This window comes from Rhinoderma darwinii, chromosome 8 (genome assembly GCF_050947455.1).
Source record: "Rhinoderma darwinii isolate aRhiDar2 chromosome 8, aRhiDar2.hap1, whole genome shotgun sequence".
In the NCBI taxonomy this organism is placed as follows: Eukaryota; Metazoa; Chordata; class Amphibia; order Anura; family Rhinodermatidae; genus Rhinoderma; species Rhinoderma darwinii.
In genome coordinates this window covers 15,832,250-15,849,796 of record NC_134694.1, presented here as the reverse complement: position 1 = coordinate 15,849,796, position 17,547 = coordinate 15,832,250, and the positions used below count along the sequence as shown (strand labels likewise).

The window sequence follows — 17,547 nt, the reverse complement described above, 5'->3', positions numbered from 1 at the left end:
TCCTTTACTACCAATGCCTATTGATTAGTTACAAGGTCTGTGAACGTATATCTGAAACTGATCATCTGAGTCATCTTGCTGTATAATATTGATGGACAGAAATATCTATACATGTTTTTACACCAAAAAATATTACAGTTGATATTAAATGTCAACTATAAGGTCACCCACACATCTGGCAGATTTGTTGCAGATTTTTCCGCAGCGAATCCGTGCGGAAAATCCAGAGCATTTCTGTCCCGTGTGCAGGGAGCCTAAGGGTTGGATTCACACATCGCGTATATGTTTTGGTTTTTCAGTTGTGGTATCTGCACCGAAATTCTGCAAAAAAGTACAATACAATGTTAGTTAATGGGGTTTTAAGGAACCCCATTCACTCACAGCGTAAAAAAATCTGTCGCGGATTCAAGTAATCTTGCAGATTTTTAAATCCATAGCAAGCGCTATAAATTGCGGTAATGCTGCACCAAAATCTGTTGTGAAAATGCTGCACCAAAAAGAAACTACGCAATCCACACGTAACACATTTTTTAGGCCGGTTCCACAACGTAATTTTTACGTGATTTGTGTAACTAGCCTAAGGCTGCACATAAAAGATAACCCCCACTGTTGACCTTCGATCCCATCTGCAGACTACAGGCCCCTGTTTTTGGGAGCTTATAGTCTGTAATTGGAACACGGACTGTCATAAAACGGCTTGTAGCCTTATTGACAGGTTGGCATAGACAATGTAACTGTTTTATAAATATTCTTTGTGCTGATTCTACCAGGCAGTGAGTAAAATGGGACAATCCGTAAAATTATTAATGTTTTCCTTAAAATTGTTAACCCAGACCTTTTGATATCCTCATTCTCATGACGATTTTTGCAAACTGTGTGGCATTAGGTGTCTATATCCCTTTTCCTGAAGACGACTCAAACATAGCGAACCACAACCTGGTAAGGAGAATTATATTTGCAGTATTTACTTTAGTGAGGCAGGGGAGACACAAAACACGTCTTCCCATACGTACTCCGCCTTGGAACTTCCATATAAAAGTATAATATTATGTCAGAGGTTTCCATGTCTATTTCTCAGTGGAGCGGCATGGCTTCTGGGATGGGGAATATAATGCGCTAATGGATCACTCTATGTGCGTACATGAGTGACATGGGGTATTCTTTAGTTCCATGCTACATGTCTTCCTGATAGCCAAGTGCCGGCTGTAGCACATACTATACGCTGCAATCCCGGCTTATCCAGGGACTGTTTTGCTAAGAAAGGTCAGACACATTCTTATCCTTTGCCGCAGGCAATGGGGTATTTATAAGAACTAGTGCAAATAACAGTGGAGTGAACCAATGGAGGGAACTGTTTCAGCTATAAAGTGAGGAGGAGAATATGTTAACCCCTGCTTGTAGTGATAAGGTACTCCAAAAAAATGCAAAGCCAAATTTTGAGCTGTGATACATAGATGCCGCTCAGTAATTGCCGTCACACTAGATCTTTGGTCTTGGAATGTCCGTCAGACCAAGATGTGGATGCATGTTTGTTTGGGTGGATCTAAGTGGATTTCTAGCTGGACCAGTTATGGTGGAGAAAGCCTAGAGGTCAATGAGTCAGATAGCGTTGATCGCCAAATCTATAGGGGGATCAGCCACTCTTGAAGAGCACCATTTTTCAGGGAATGACTGCCAAATGGTTGATTGGCTACAACACTCTACTATTGATGACATAGTATTGGTGCTAAATGTTATTGAAGATGTTTCACTCCTGATTGGGGTAATTAGACAACAGATTGGGCAAATGCTGAGATATAGGAGTTATAGGGATGGGGCATTGGTTAAAGGGAACCTTTCACATTAAAAATGCAGTCCGATCTGCAGGCAGCATGTTATAGAGCAGGAGGAACTGAGCAGATTGATATATATTTTTGTGAGAAAATATTCAGTATAACTTGTAATTTATTCATCTAAGCCCAGAATGAGCAGAGGTTTAAGAGTCCAGTGGGTGGTCCTATTCAGTGATTGACAGCTATCATGAAGTGAGACCGCCCAGAATGAGCAGAGGTTTAAGAGTCCAGTGGGTGGTCCTATTCAGTGATTGACAGCTATCATGAAGTGAGACCGCCCAGAATGAGCAGAGGTTTAAGAGTCCAGTGGGTGGTCCTATTCAGTGATTGACAGCTATCATGAAGTGAGACCGCCCAGAATGAGCAGAGGTTTAAGAGTCCAGTGGGTGGTCCTATTCAGTGATTGACAGCTATCATGAAGTGAGACCGCCCAGAATGAGCAGAGGTTTAAATGAATAAATTACAAGTTATACTGAATCTTTTCCCGCGAAAATATCTATCAATCTGCTCAGCTCCTCCTGCTCTATAATATCTTGCCTTCAGAATAAACTGTATTTTTAGTGTGACAGTTTCCGTTTAAGGAGAGGGACAATAGCCCTGATTGAGTTCAAGTGACACCACTACAGTCATCTGTTTCCAACCTTGATCTGTATTAAACTGTTTTTATTACAACACATTTTGGGGATCAGTTGTGTCCCCTACATCAGGTATGTTACAGAATAATTGAAAAAAAAAACAAAACATATACAGAAAAAGAAACTACACTTAGCAGGGTGATCGGGACAGACATTAAGCTAGCAAAGAATTCTGGGAAACTTCAGCTCTGAAGCCTGCAGAATTGTATATGTGGCTCTAGATTATAATACAGGCTGCAACTCTGGATAAGTGCGTGTGCAAAGTCACAGGATATTATTGGAGCACTACTACTGCTGGAAAGTCACTTATCACATATATTTGATACTGATTCAGTACGTATTTGTGTATTAGACAGTCACTTTTATCGGTGCCTTTTGAGAGGTGTCATTTTCATACCAGCAAACTTCAGAACACATGGAATTATGGACTTTTGAGCGGGCAATCTAAAGACAGCTGGATTTTCCTCCCTCCCCATCTGTTTTAGATGTTAATCTCCCAGTGGTTATGGCTAATTTTAGATGTAATGAGTTTTAATCCAGAGCTATGGGCTTTTCCCTGGAGGAGGGGAGGGGATCCCCTGTGCGTGAAGGAGGGCGTCAGGGCTGAGGCAGGGTTTCACTTCATGACTGGTTGTAAATTATGGTTATGTAAGAATTGTAGCCTTTCCTGTTATCTATATTTTTTTAACTATAGCTGTTGTTTTATTATAAAAGGAGTTGTTTAACATTAGAAAAACATGAATGCTTTCTTCTAAAAACAGCGCCAACCTGTCCACTGGTTGTGCCTGGTACTGCAGCTCAGCCCCATTCAGTTAAATAGAGTTTAGCTGCTATTCCAGACACGACCCACGAACAGGGATGGCACTGTTTCTTGAAGTAAGCCGCCATGTTTTTCTAATACTGTACAACCCCTTCAACCACCGTGTGCCACTCAAGCCATTTTTCACGGTATCCGAGTGGCACCCAATGTTTTTTACGGACCCATTCACTTTAGCGGGTGGATCGGGTCCATGAAAACGGACCCAACTCTCCGATCCGTGGAAAGATAGGACATGTCCTATCTTTCCACAGGTCACGGACGGGACACGGCCGGCACACAGCGGTCGTGTGCATTAGGCATAACACTTGCACGGTACTGAATTCTTATAGTTGTGTTGGAAAGATTGAAAGCTTTTGCACCTACTCATTTGGAGGTCATTAAATGGTCATTTTTTTTTTTAACTTTTTTTTGTCATTTCATATTAACGTATACCTAAATAATATATGTACCCTGCTTTAAATCCCTTCTTTAAGCTGTACTTAAATGGGAAAATTTAGCACCAATCCAACAAGCTATTCAAGATGTTTTGCTAATAGGATTTTTTTTAAAGGGGCATACACCTATCAACATGTTCATCTGTTACGGTCAGAACTATTATCATTCCATGAGTCTCATCCAGTATCATATTAGAAACTAAGGGATCACTGCTTTTTTTAAAATAATGGATGGTATGGAAATCATGTCTTATGGCTTCCCCACCACAATCATCTCCCAGCACCATGACCCTCTATGTCCGGTTTTGTGAAGGGTACCCACAATATGAGAATGGTTGTAAAGTGTCAGAACCCTTTTAATTGTTTTCTGTGATTGTAATTGTATTTTCTGTGTAAAACAAGTTCTGTATATTGAAAGTAAAAGCTATAGCTATTCAAATAAATGGGGCTGAACTGCAATACCAGACGCCGACCATGGAAAAAAGTGGCGCTATTTCTTTAAAAAAAAAAGTAGTCTCTCTGAGGCTACCCCTTTAAGACTTTGTGTCTGGTAATATTCCTCATCTAATTATATATATGTTTGGCAGTTACTCCAGTTTCCAAAGGGACACCTTCATCTATCAATGTGGTGATACCACCCTCTAGATTGTGATCTCTGGTAGACATGCCAGTTGTGAAACTTTAAAATACAAAATATTACCTAACATTCAGGAAACTCCAACAACAGGACCTAACCTGAGTCCTGACTACAGGTGTAACCTGGAGCCTGTGGGCCTAAATGCAAAATATGTAACGGCACCTTAATTTTCATGGAAATTATAAGTTCTTCTCATATTGGGCAGAGGGACCTTTTTAACCTCACGCACGTTAGATGAACATTGATCGAACCCACCGATTTCGGTGGGACCGGCCAACCATTTAATGTGTATAGGGGTGACTCTTCCCCCCGACGTCAGATATTTGGGGAAAGAAGGATCGGCAAGTTGGATTTCAAAATGCCCGATCCTTTGTAGATATGCTGTTGTCAGAGCATCCCCTTTCCCCATTGAGAACACATGCGCACTTGGCCAAGCGTGCATATGTGTGTGGGAATTTGGGAGGAATAGCTGAGGGCTGAGCGAGCGTTTATCCAGCAGCTATCTGGGGTGTGAAGACACCTTTAGGCTCCATGTGCCACCGCAACCTCTGCACCTCCTATAGTTACGCCCCTGGTCACGGCTTAGTTATGTCTAATTTTTTGTGCCGTTTTGGCTAATAGGAGGACGGACCTGCCCCTGTATAGTGCTGCCCTTACCTACGGCAGTATATTCAGCTGCCCCATCCACTTTAAAATCTAATTTTCCTCAATCACAATAGATAGATATAGTCTCTTCGCCTATTACTTGATGTCTACATTGTAACATTGTTCTCTAAACCAATGACTGGTTAAAAGGCCCGTCTACGTATAACCATAGCCTTGCTCTATATTAGGATGTATCGTGTTCCAGAAAAGAAGTCTTCCACCATTTGTAAGTGAGTGAGTGGTTGGTGGTCTATCTTTAGTAAGGTTTGTTCTACTTCATTTACATTGTGATACGTGATGATCATTGTAGATACAGTACAGTATATAGCTGCATTGATGCCTCCGTCCGGTGTAATGATGATGTTCATTTGTCCTAGGAACAAGTGGAGTATATTTTCCTCATCATCTTCACTGTGGAAAGCTTCCTGAAGGTCATTGCCTATGGACTGGTCATGCACCCCAGTGCCTATATCAGGAATGGATGGAATCTTTTAGATTTTGTCATTGTAGTTATTGGGTAAGCAATTATTTTCACAGGTACCTGGTGTTCTTGGCTCCCCCCCCAGCAACTATATCATTCGTGAAGCCTCTCCGGCATAAGAGCTTTGCTGGGGAGTCTCCGAGCATTGTAAGATAGCCTCGGCAACAATACCACCAGCTGTGCTTCCCACCATCACACTTAAACTTCTTGCAGGGGACGAGAATATTGGAGGTACCCTGTAAGATTGAGCATCTTGTATGTCTTTTTTTTTCTTTCTATTTCCTCCCTATCATAACATCCCTTATCATAACTTATTTACAGGCTCTTCAGTGTAATTCTGGAACAGTTTTCGCACAAGCAAGGAGATGCACATCACATGAGTGGAAAGCCTGGAGGTTTTGACGTGAAAGCTTTGAGAGCATTTCGTGTACTGAGGCCGTTGCGACTTGTATCGGGTGTCCCAAGTAAGGATCAGATTAACACTTCTTTTTTTAAGGTTCGGAAATTTGAGGCTTAAAAATTTGCTTTTCTTTGAGGGTATCTCCATCTTCACCATGAGAGTCACAGTGTAAATGTTGACCGCACCTGGGCTCATCCAGTTCCTTTACTGTAATGATGGCTGCCACAGCTTCATAATTTTTTCTCTACAAGAATCACTATCACATAGACTTAGTTTTTACCCCCAGTAGGGCTCAATATCATTGTTATATAAAGTAATAAAATAATTCAAAGACACTGGGCACTGAAGTTTGCGCTACAAAGGGTGATGATTGTGAGAAGCGGCATCAGAATGCCATCCCTTTGCAATTACCATGGCACTGCTTGCATTGATTCACAGTGCAGCAATATGTAGCATTGCAAGCAATGTCATCTAGTCCTGTGCTTCAAGGGGCTCCGTAAAACAGCATCCTGTGGATAGGTCATCAGTATGAAAAACCGCCTCATTCCTGGCAACCCCTTTAATGGAACTAAGCTGCAATACCACTCACAGCCTATAGACAGATGTGGCGCTGTTTTTGGTAGAAAGCAGCCATGTTTTTGTAATCCTGGGAAATCCCTTAAATGTGTGCATTAAAAGCAACATATGCCTATAATAGTCTTGTAATAGAATTTGCACCTATTACTAACAGGAATGAACTATTAAAATCACAGTTTACATTCTCCACTGTTACCCAGCCAATTCTATCAGCAGAACACTGATACTGACTACAGCCTATATTCTGACGTAGAACAGTCTGTGTATGCTGATGTGCTGACAGGGAGTCTGTCTGCTAGCTTGTATTCTGAAGAATAGGTTTGGCTGTATGATGTCCTGCTGTTGTATGTCAATGATAAATGTTTGTGTCTTGGATTTGGTGACAACTGGGTTGAGTGGTCTTTACACATCGGATGGCCCGAATTCTAAAGATTGTTTTATCTTTGCTGTTCTAGACTGTGTCTATTAATGTTTTGAATGCAAACACCTCCGGCTTTAGCAGTGACCCCCGTAATCTGCTCTAAGACACTGAATGATGACATATAGTATTGAGTGTAAGTGTATAGTTCCTTTTAAGCATAGGACTGGATGACATTGCTTGCAAAGCCGCATAAGGTTAAGTAAACACATTTCGTTTTATAAACCATTTCTCTGGTCCATTTTTATATTAAAATAACTGATAAAAACGGATCCGTTAAAAATCCTATTGAAATCAATGGGATTTTTATTTGCATCTGTTAGCATCTGTTTGCGTCCGTTGTGTTAGGCTGGGTTCACATCAGCGTTGCTATTAGTTGAGGGGTTCCGTCTGAACTTTCCGTCGGGGGAACTCCTCAACGGAAAGGCAAACGGAAACCTTAGTTTCCGTTTGCATCACCATTGATCTCAATGGTGACGGAAACTTTGCTAATGGTTTCCGTTTGTCACCGTTATGAAAGGGTTCCGTTGTTTTGACTGAATTAATAGCGCAGTCAACTGCGCTATTGATTCCGTCAAAACAAACGGAAACCTTACACAACGGTGACAAACAGAACCCATAAGCAACGGAAGCATTACCATTGAAATCAATGGTAATGCAAACGGAACCTATGGTTCCGATTGCCTTTCCGTTGAGGGGTTCCTCCGACGAAAAGTTCAGACGGAACCCCTCAACGGAAACCAATGCTGATGTGAACAGGCCCTTAGCCTTTTGCTGCTCAATGAATCAATGCAACCAGGACACGATGATTACAAAGGGATGGCATTTTAATGCCGCTTCTCACAATCATCACAATTGTAGCGCAATCAATCCATTACCCATTGTCTTGGGATTATTTTATTATTTTATATAACAATGATATTCTCTATTACCCTGCACCCCTAGGCTTATTACGGTAGCTTGTTTTGTATTATTAGTTTGTGTTATGTTGTATTGCACTATGTTTGAGTTTTGATTTTGTAATACATTACTAATATAATATATTATATTTTGTATAATTACTGATGTTCTTTTTTTTGCAGGTTTGCATATTGTATTGAACTCTATAATGAAAGCCATGGTGCCCCTACTCCATATTGCTTTGCTGGTATTGTTTGTCATTATCATCTATGCCATCATCGGGCTGGAACTTTTCATTGGACGAATGCATAAGACTTGCTTTTACATTGGCACAGGTATTTAAAAAATAAATAAAAAATAAATATATATATATACACACTACCGTTCAAAAGTTTGGGGTCACCCAGACAATTTTGTGTTTTCCATGAAAACTCACACTTATATTTATCAAATGAGTTGCAAAATGACTAGAAAATATAGTCAAGACATTGACAAGGTTAGAAATAACGATTTTTATTTCAATAATAATTTTCTCCTTCAAACTTTGCTTTGGTCTTGGAATGCTCCATTTGCAGCAATTACAGCATTGCAGACCTTTGGCATTCTAGCTGTTAATTTGCTGAGGTAATCGGGAGAAATTTCACCCCATGCTTCCAGAAGCCCCTCCCACAAGTTGGATTGGCTTGATGGGCACTTCTTGCGTACCATACGGTCAAGCTGCTCCCACAACAGCGCTATGGGGTTGAGATCTGGTGACTGCGCTGGCCACTCCATTACAGATAGAATACCAGCTGCCGGCTTCTTCCCTAAATAGTTCTTGCATAATTTGGAGGTGTGCTTTGGGTCATTGTCCTGTTGTAGGATGAAATTGGCTCCAATCAAGCGCTGTCCACAGGGTATGGCATGGCGTTGCAAAATGGAGTGATAGCCTTCCTTATTCAAAATCCCTTTTACCTTGTACAAATCTCCCACTTTACCAGCACCAAAGCAACCCCAGACCATCACATTACCTCCACCATGTTTGACAGATGGCGTCAGGCACTCTTCCAGCATCTTTTCAGTTGTTCTGCGTCTCACAAATGTTCTTCTGTGTGATCCAAACACCTCAAACTTCGATTCGTCTGTCCATAACACTTTTTTCCAATCTTCCTCTGTCCAATGTCTGTGTGCTTTTGCCCATATTAATCTTCTCCTTTTATTAGCCAGTCTCAGATATGGCTTGTTCTTTTGCCACTCTGCCCTGAAGGCCAGCATCCCGGAGTCGCCTCTTCACTGTAGACGTTGACACTGGCGTTTTGTGGGTACTATTTAATGAAGCTGCCAGTTGAGGACCTGTGAGGCATCTATTTCTCACACTAGAGACTCTAATGTACTTGTCTTGCTGCTCAGTTGTGCAGCGGGGCCTCCCACTTCTCTTTCTACTCTGGTTAGAGCCTGTTTGTGCTGTCCTCTGAAGGGAGTAGTACACACCGTTGTAGGAAATCTACAGTTTCTTGGCAATTTCTCGCATGGAATAGCCTGCATTTCTAAGAACAAGAATAGACTGTCGAGTTTCACATGAAAGCTCTCTTTTTCTAGCCATTTTGAGAGTTTAATCGAACCCACAAATGTAATGCTCCAGATTCTCAACTAGCTCAAAGGAAGGTCAGTTTTATAGCTCCCCTAAATAGCAAAACTGTTTACAGCGGTGCTAACATAATTGCACAAGGGTTTTCAAGTGTTTTCTAATCATCCATTAGCCTTCTAACACCGTTAGCAAACACAATGTACCATTAGAACACTGGAGTGCTGGTTGCTGGAAATGGGCCTCTATACACCTATGTAGATATTGCATTAAAACTCAGACGTTTGCAGCTAGAATAGTCATTTAGCACATTAACAATGTATAGAGTGTATTTCTGATTACTTTAATGTTATCTTCATTGAAAAAAACTGTGCTTTTCTTTCAAAAATAAGGAAATTTCTAAGTGACCCTAAACTTTTGAACGGTAGTGTATATATAACCGCTATGTGTAATTATTTTTAAGGATAGGACTGTTGTGAACCTATCCTATCACTTTTCCCATCTAGACAACCTTCTATTAGTGAGGACCCAGCAGGTCTGGCAGCTATAAAATAGCGGTCATACAGTTCTCCTGCACTGACCACTGCAGGAGAAATGTGGTATTACATGACACCCATTCAAATGCATGGGAGAGCATGTAATACATGGCCACACTGAGACTTTTTGCAGCGGTTCAGAATTTTACTTTTGAGGATAATCAGCACAGTTTTGCTTGTTAGTGTAGATAATCTGTTTATCCACAGCCAGATTTAGGCCTCATGCACAAGTTTTTTTACAACCTCCAAGTTGTACAGAGAAGTAATATAGCACCCATAGAAGTGTAAAGTGTGTGGGACCCTACTGTACCCCAGTGTGAATCCCAAAAAATTGTGGCATACTCCATCGGATAATAGGGGATAATATCTCCATCGGATCTAGGGGATAATATCTCCACAATATGGTGCCGAATACAGGCACGGGATGGCAGCACACAAAGTGCCCACCGCTCCTAGGTATGGACAGGCTTCATGTTTCTGACTCTGCCATGTACATGACGCCTGGCTATATAATGACTGGCATATCCTATCCAAGAAAACATGGGTTGAGTCTTATCCTATTCATACAGTACAAATAACATGGGTTTACAAGAAAGCTTTATAAGAGAGATCTAGGAAGGTCTACTTAGTCCCCTCCTGGTGTATCATGTCATTAACTATAGCAGTGCAGATCTAGGAACTCATTTTGAAGCCATCAGCTCTTTAAAGATTAGTGTATCTGAGTTCACAGGAAACCGAAGGAATGTTTTTATTTTACTTAAGCTGTGGATCTGCCTATGATCACCATATGTTTCTCCCCGCAGCAGGCGTTCAAGGCCAAGGCCAGCTAGAGATCTCATTAAACTAAAGACTGTGCTTAGGCGTGGTGTGATGTCTCAGTCCTCTGTGCCAAAGTGTACACAATAACATATACAGTGATGAACAAATATAACGGAGATCATTGTTTGCCGCACTGGTAGGCAGATTTGGGCTTTCCAACAGTCCAAGTCCTAGCAGGAGAGACTGAAAGGGGAGTCATAGTTGTAGAACAGCAGATGAGCCGACGTCGATCACTGATTTGCAAATTACTGGGTAACATTTGGCAATACTATGGGGATATTCTCATTCAAGGTGCGTTTTTTGTTACGGTTTTCCCACAATCATGGTTACGGTTTGTAATACAAAGTCTATTTAAATCCATGTCCGCAATTGCAGGAAAAACATGAGAAAACTGCATATAAATACACATGCAGCAGTGATATCTATGGATGTAGTGCATTCAGAGCACAACATACGGATGCAGAGTCCACATTTGCAGCCCAATATCCGCTCCGAATTTGTGGATAGCCACTGTAAGGAGGAGTTGTATGGAGTGACGATGTGAGGGACTGTCAAGATGGACAGCACATCACCACCGCCACTCAGGGAGAACAGTCATGGGGAATTTCATTGTCTTGAATCAATTTGTAAAGGGATTGATGTGATGGGTATAAATTGTATTTATATTTAGGAATTGCTGTAAATTTTTTATAATAAGTATAACTATAGAATGAAGAAGAATTAAAAAAAAAAATTATTAAATCAGATCTCCAGGTATTTGTATAAAGTGTCTGGTTACCATAGATCAGTCACTGCATTGGAAGACCACAGAGAGAGGGGTAGGGGGGAAAGAGCAGGGACTATGCTTTTCTATGAAGCTTGCATGACTCTGTGACAAAATAAAGACCTTCATAACATAAATGGCTACTGTAACTTAAATACTTCAGGAGTATAACTGGCTATGCTATTATAAAGTAAAAAACACAGTATATATCAATAGAACTAGATTTGTTAGCACAACTGAGTTTTGTATTTTTTTAAAGTTTTTTTTTTAGGTGTTGATGTTCTTAAAATGTAGGACCTTTAAGTTGAGTGGTAAAGAGTGTGGTGTTGCTGCCTAGTCTAAAAAGATTTTTGGGTGCCGAAAGTAAATTACATTATCTCTGAGTGCCACTAATGGGCACACTTTGTTAGCCCATCCGCACCCAGAGTGTACCACACTTTATTATCTAATACGGGAGCTTAAACATTGGGAATTCTGGACTTACAGCAAGAGACCTTTTAATATAAACACTTAAACATTTGTGAGATCGACTTTTAAGGGGGATCCTGTGCAGTGCATTGTCGGGTGGAGACTGAGACACTCCGGTAAAGATGATCTCTTTATTTATAGAATTCCTCCTATCATCTTTTTTTCCCCAATCTTCTCTAGAGCCGTCTTAGTAGTGTCACTGCAAAACACAAAGTACATCTCAGGAATGTCGCACTGCTCGTGTACACTGTGTTACAATAGCGCCATCTGTAGGTGACCGCACAGAACGTCTACAACTGTTTCCTAAGTCATTTTTCTTTTATTATATTTCAGACCTTCCTGCAGAAGAAGAACCCGCCCCTTGCGCTTTTTCTGGTCATGGGAGAGAATGTCACACGAATAACACCGAGTGTCGGGGCAAGTGGGAAGGGCCAAATGGGGGTATCACAAACTTTGATAATTTCTTTTTTGCTATGCTGACTGTATTCCAGTGCATCACTATGGAAGGTTGGACAGATGTTCTTTACTGGGTGAGTGAGATGAAGTGCCATCAATATAGAAATATCGCATGTCAAACCTCATCACAGTCTTTTCTGCCATTTCTATATTTCACTTTTACGTTAACTTCCATGCCGTTCTCTTCACTTGTTTAAAACGCGTAGTTACCGTCTCCTTTTCGGCATCACTGGGTTTGAACGCATTAGACTTTTAACTCTTTACTATCGTACTTGACCAGCAAGATAACTATAGGATGGTTATACGTGCCATAGAGGCACCACCTGTTGCTGGTTTGGGTGGATGAGTCAAAGATCAGGTTGTGGGTAGAGGAGGCAAATATCAGGTTGGCTCCAAACCCCTTCTTTATGTATTGGCTGAACTCCCCCTTCTACCAGGACCACGATATTACGTACAACAGGGGGGAAATTGGCCCAATCGCACAAACTTCTCCGCTACAGGGGAAGAGGGAGCAAATTATGGACCCTCCTGCCCATGATGTGGTGATACAGTGGCATGACCAAGAACCAGGAAAGCTGCCCCCTCTTCTACTGTATATACATACCTCCATGATCCCACGCAGGGGACCCCCCCCCCTCTGTGAAACTCTTAAAAATAAATTTCTTTGTCACATTAGATTAAATATTTTTAATGTTCTATTCTCGCCACATCAATGTTCCATTTTTTTATATTTAAAGAACATAATTGGTTAACATTAGCATTTAGCAGATACAATCTGTTGCAAAATAAACAACTACTTGTGCCATAAGGGCGAGAACACGCAGAGCCACAGCCGCGCGTGGCCAAAACCACGCCCCTTGTGGTGGTGAATGGCTGCACGATTAAAAGCAAAATCATGCAGCCATTCGCCGCCACATGTGGGCGCATTTTCGTTGCCGCGTGCGACTGCCACTCCATGTGTTCTCAGGCATTGGTCTCAATTAGATGCTGTGATCCCTAGACTGTAATGGATTCCATTATATATACTGTATGGTTTTTTTTTTTCATTTTCTTTCCAACGTCACTCTCATGATATTACCAAATCAGCACTTCTGTACATGATCCAATATTTTTAACCATCTCATGTCATTCAGTCTTCTTATTCATTTCTATGTCTGCAGATGCAGGACGCTATGGGCCACGAGCTTCCCTGGGTATACTTTGTCAGCTTGGTTATTTTTGGATCATTCTTCGTCTTAAACCTTGTCTTGGGTGTGTTGAGCGGGTAAGTGAGCACTACTAATGGGTTCAGAAGAAAAAAATGAATGTATTTTGTTCTGAAGAATTCTTGTTTACCTCCTTAGCTGTCATCAGTTTGTCAATACGTTATCCATGGCGAGCAACTTCACTTAAAGGGAACCTCACTTGGCCTGATAAAGAATTCAAACTTTTAGACACTAAAGGGCAGATTTACTATGGCAAATGTGCCAGATTTGTTACGTTTTTAGACACTTTTTGCGCCTTACTAGACACTTTTCAAAAAAAAGTGAAAAGGGGGTGTGGCTAAAGGGAGTCCTAAAATGCACCATATTTATTAATGAAGTGCACAAAATTCACATTTCAGACATTTGACGCGGTTCTCACCTTTTGCATTGTAAATGGTAAAATCAGCATTGAAAATCTGCTACAAATCCGCAACATGTGAACTCAGCCTAAGGAAGTTGATAATCTAAATGGTAAAGTTTTAATGGTAAGGCTTCCAGTTTACGAATAAGTAGACCTTTATGTGTAATAAAACCTGTGTGCCATTACACAGTCTCAGTGCTGGCCATCTTTGTCAGTCTCCGAATATTGCCATACTTAAAGGAACACTCTAGGCAAAACCTATGCATGTCTAGTGTAGTGCCTGAGGGAGCAATCCATGACACAGGGATAGAAAGAACATCAAAGAGAGAATCCTGTGTCATACGTCGCCCCCTCAGACTCTGCATTAAGCACTACAGTGTGTGTCAATGGCGGAGTGTTCCTTTAAGAACTGTTAGTCTTGATGACATAAAGAAAGCGACCGAAGATCTCATATCATAGCGGAGAGGGATTATATTACCCAAGTTATACAACAGTAGAGGGAACCGAATAAGAGGCAGCCCCTCTTGACTCACAATGAAAAAATGGGAATGTTTAATAATGTGTGCAGGCACTGTCTACAAAAAGACAGACCTTTTATAAGGATACATAAGACATCTGGCACCAAAGTTGCGAGTAGCTAAAGCCTCATGCACACGGCCTGTGCGCGGTCCGTGATTACGGCATGGACGGCCGCGGAGTGACACCAGCAGGCCGTCTGTAATCCACGGACCGTGCACACACTAATTCAATGTGCCCGGGCCGCAAATCCGGACCGTATAATTTGTCCGCAATTCATCCGCATTTTTGAAGAAATTGCAGACGCAAAAACGTTCGTGTGCATGAGGTCTAAGAGTTTATATATAAAGTGGCTGCAGTAGCAATGGAGGGAACCATTGCTCTTATATCATGTCTCCTGTCTTTCTATGTAGTCTGTTGCGAAGGAGCAACTAACGGACATGTAAAAGCCTATGGACAAAAGCTATGCAAGGTGGAGTTGGGAACATGATCTTTTTTGCTATGGTTTTACGCAAAGCATTTTAAGCTTTGTTAGATGCTCTTTAGCAAGAGACTGCAAACTGATTCTTGAAGGGTTTGTATGGTTTATAAAAAAAAAAACATTTTCAAATATCGTAGAAGGGTTAATACAGGGGAGTCCCTTGTTTGGCACCTTCATTAAATAGTCAAAGCAGAAAGCGGCTACAAAGGGTGTCTCTCTCTGGAGGAGCCGGCATGTCCATGCATTATAACGACAGCCCACTGATTTCAATGGGAGCTGTGTAATGCCTCATTTCCCCTGTGGGCATCTTGCTGCCCAATTTTAGTACAGAGCATTAGTGGATCCCATGCTGCTTTGGGTCCTGGGATTGTTTGTGCTCACACAGTTTGTTCCTCTCTGTTCTGTCGTAGAGAGTTTTCAAAGGAAAGAGAGAAGGCCAAAGCCAGGGGGGACTTCCAGAAACTGAGGGAGAAGCAGCAAATGGAGGAAGATCTTAAAGGATATCTAGATTGGATAACACAGGCTGAAGATATTGAACCAGAAAGTGACGATAGAGAAGAAAGACACAACCGTGAGTATCGGAAAAAAAATCAGCAACGTTTACACCTTCAAAAGTACACCGGAAGAAAATTTAGATTTACGTAATTTAAAAGTTTTGCCTCATGAGGACAACACCTTTCCATATGCCCTATTATAACATATAGACGTCATAGATGATGAGAATGCAGAACCGCAGTGCAGATTTAGTTCTGCGTCCTCTTTCCAGGCTGCAGGTCTCTGCGCAACGGGTGGTCGGAGCGCTGCTGTGCAGGGAAAAACAGCGAAGAAGACTTATTGCTAAATAAGTGCTGCCGCCTTTTCATTTTCAGGATCGGTCGGGGTCCCAGAGGTCTAACCCCCACTGATCATAATGTTATGGCATATCGTTGCGACATGCCATCAATTTATAATTCAGCAATAACCCTTTAATATATCTTTATAGTCGGTGGAGTTTTTCTGATACGGAGCTCCAAATACCCTGCATAGACACAGAGTTAAATGCTAACATTTCAGCTGTCTAAAACCACCTCTAGGGGGAGCTTTACTACCTACCTACTTTATTATTATTGAATTCACAGTATACATTTTCCAGTTCATTTTTCCTAATCGTGTATATTATATTGTCTTTAGTTCTTTTTACTCTCTCTTTCTATGGATGATTTCAGAGAAAGATGTTCATAAGCACAGCAAAAACTTCCGAATGCACATTGCAAGCACAAAGAAGAAAAGTAGTAGACAACGCTTATAGGCTACTGTTAGTATACAGATCACAGAAGTCATAATTACTATCAGACAAAGCAATCTGACCGAGTTCAAATAAAATGATCAATGGTGAAAAAGGAAACCAGATTGGAGTAAAGCCATAGCTATTAACTGTCCCAGATGACTAGATGGGAAGGGCGGAAGGATCAGGACCTTGAAAAACATGCACAGATATTTGGGTTAACATTAGGGTTGCGACCCGTCCGGTATGTGGCTAGCCTACCCGGTAATTGAAACGGGCAGGCTGGTGTTGGCATTAAAAAATGTTTGCAATAAAAAGTACTGCACTTACTAGACCAACAGAAATGTTGATGTTAACCACTTACTGCCCTAAACTACCAGGGATGCTTACATTTAAACCTTCACTACCCTAGACCCCAGAGATATTGGCGTTAACCTCTTAAAATACCCCAGAACCGCAAGGATGTTGGCTTTGACTCCTTCAGCATCTAGACCACCAGGGAAGTTGGAATGAGCCCTTAAAAGACCACTAGGGGTGGCAGTATTAACCCTCTCACATCCCTGGACCGCAGGGATATTAGATAATAAAAAGTCTGAGTAACTTCTCGCCCCCAGTATCGCTCCTCCTTTTTATACAGACATTTCTTTATATGGATAAGCAGAAAATCCTGGTAAAGATAGGAACAGGTCAGGTTTAAACTGTTTACTAGGGAATATTATCAGTTATACTAGAAATGATCACATCTCACAGAATACTTGTGTAGCCATATAGGACAATAATCTGCTAAATTCATCCATATGTAATAAGACTATATAGTTCTATCTGTTATTATCTTTGAAAACTCGTGGTTCTGCAATGACTCCCTGAGGGCGTCTTGTTCTAGAAGACATCTACACTGGAGTCTTGGAGTCTTTCCGTTATTAGAGTCTCTGTCTGTTTGTTTCACACGTGTTGTTTCCTCTCGGTCACAAACAATGTCATGTTCTACGTCACAGTGTATCTCTTGTGGACAATGTCTATTTGTCTGTCGTGTGCAATGTCCGTCTGTCTCTTACATACAGGCGTCACTCTGGCCGACTTGACGAGCAGGAGGAAGGGGAAACTTCAATGGTTAATGCATCCTAACCATTCCTCCGAAACACACAGTAACTCTCTGACTTGTGTACTCCGTGATTTGTGACTTACTTGTGACTAGTCCCTCATGGACTGTGGTGTAAACCTCCACAGTCCTATTCCCTTATCCGTGTCGTGTGGTCCTTTTCACTAGTTTGTGCTGTGATGTGACAGTGTTGGTGAA

At 41.4% G+C, this 17,547-nt stretch overlaps 1 protein-coding gene across 4 annotated transcripts in view; it reads left to right on the top strand.

Moving 5' to 3' along the window:
• Positions 1–17,547, top strand: part of CACNA1F (calcium voltage-gated channel subunit alpha1 F) — an 86,230-nt gene that overhangs the window by 8,636 nt on the left and 60,047 nt on the right. For all 4 annotated transcript variants that reach the window (XR_012850302.1, XM_075835282.1, XM_075835281.1 and 1 more), the window contains exons 6-12: positions 834–939; positions 5,381–5,520; positions 5,806–5,948; positions 7,961–8,113; positions 12,262–12,458; positions 13,545–13,648; positions 15,397–15,557. Coding sequence is in view for 3 of the 4 variants with exons in the window: in XM_075835282.1 (XP_075691397.1) it covers positions 834–939; positions 5,381–5,520; positions 5,806–5,948; positions 7,961–8,113; positions 12,262–12,458; positions 13,545–13,648; positions 15,397–15,557 (1,004 nt within the window). In the remaining variant the exon portion in view is untranslated. The remainder of the gene's footprint in view (positions 1–833; positions 940–5,380; positions 5,521–5,805; positions 5,949–7,960; positions 8,114–12,261; positions 12,459–13,544; positions 13,649–15,396; positions 15,558–17,547) is intronic.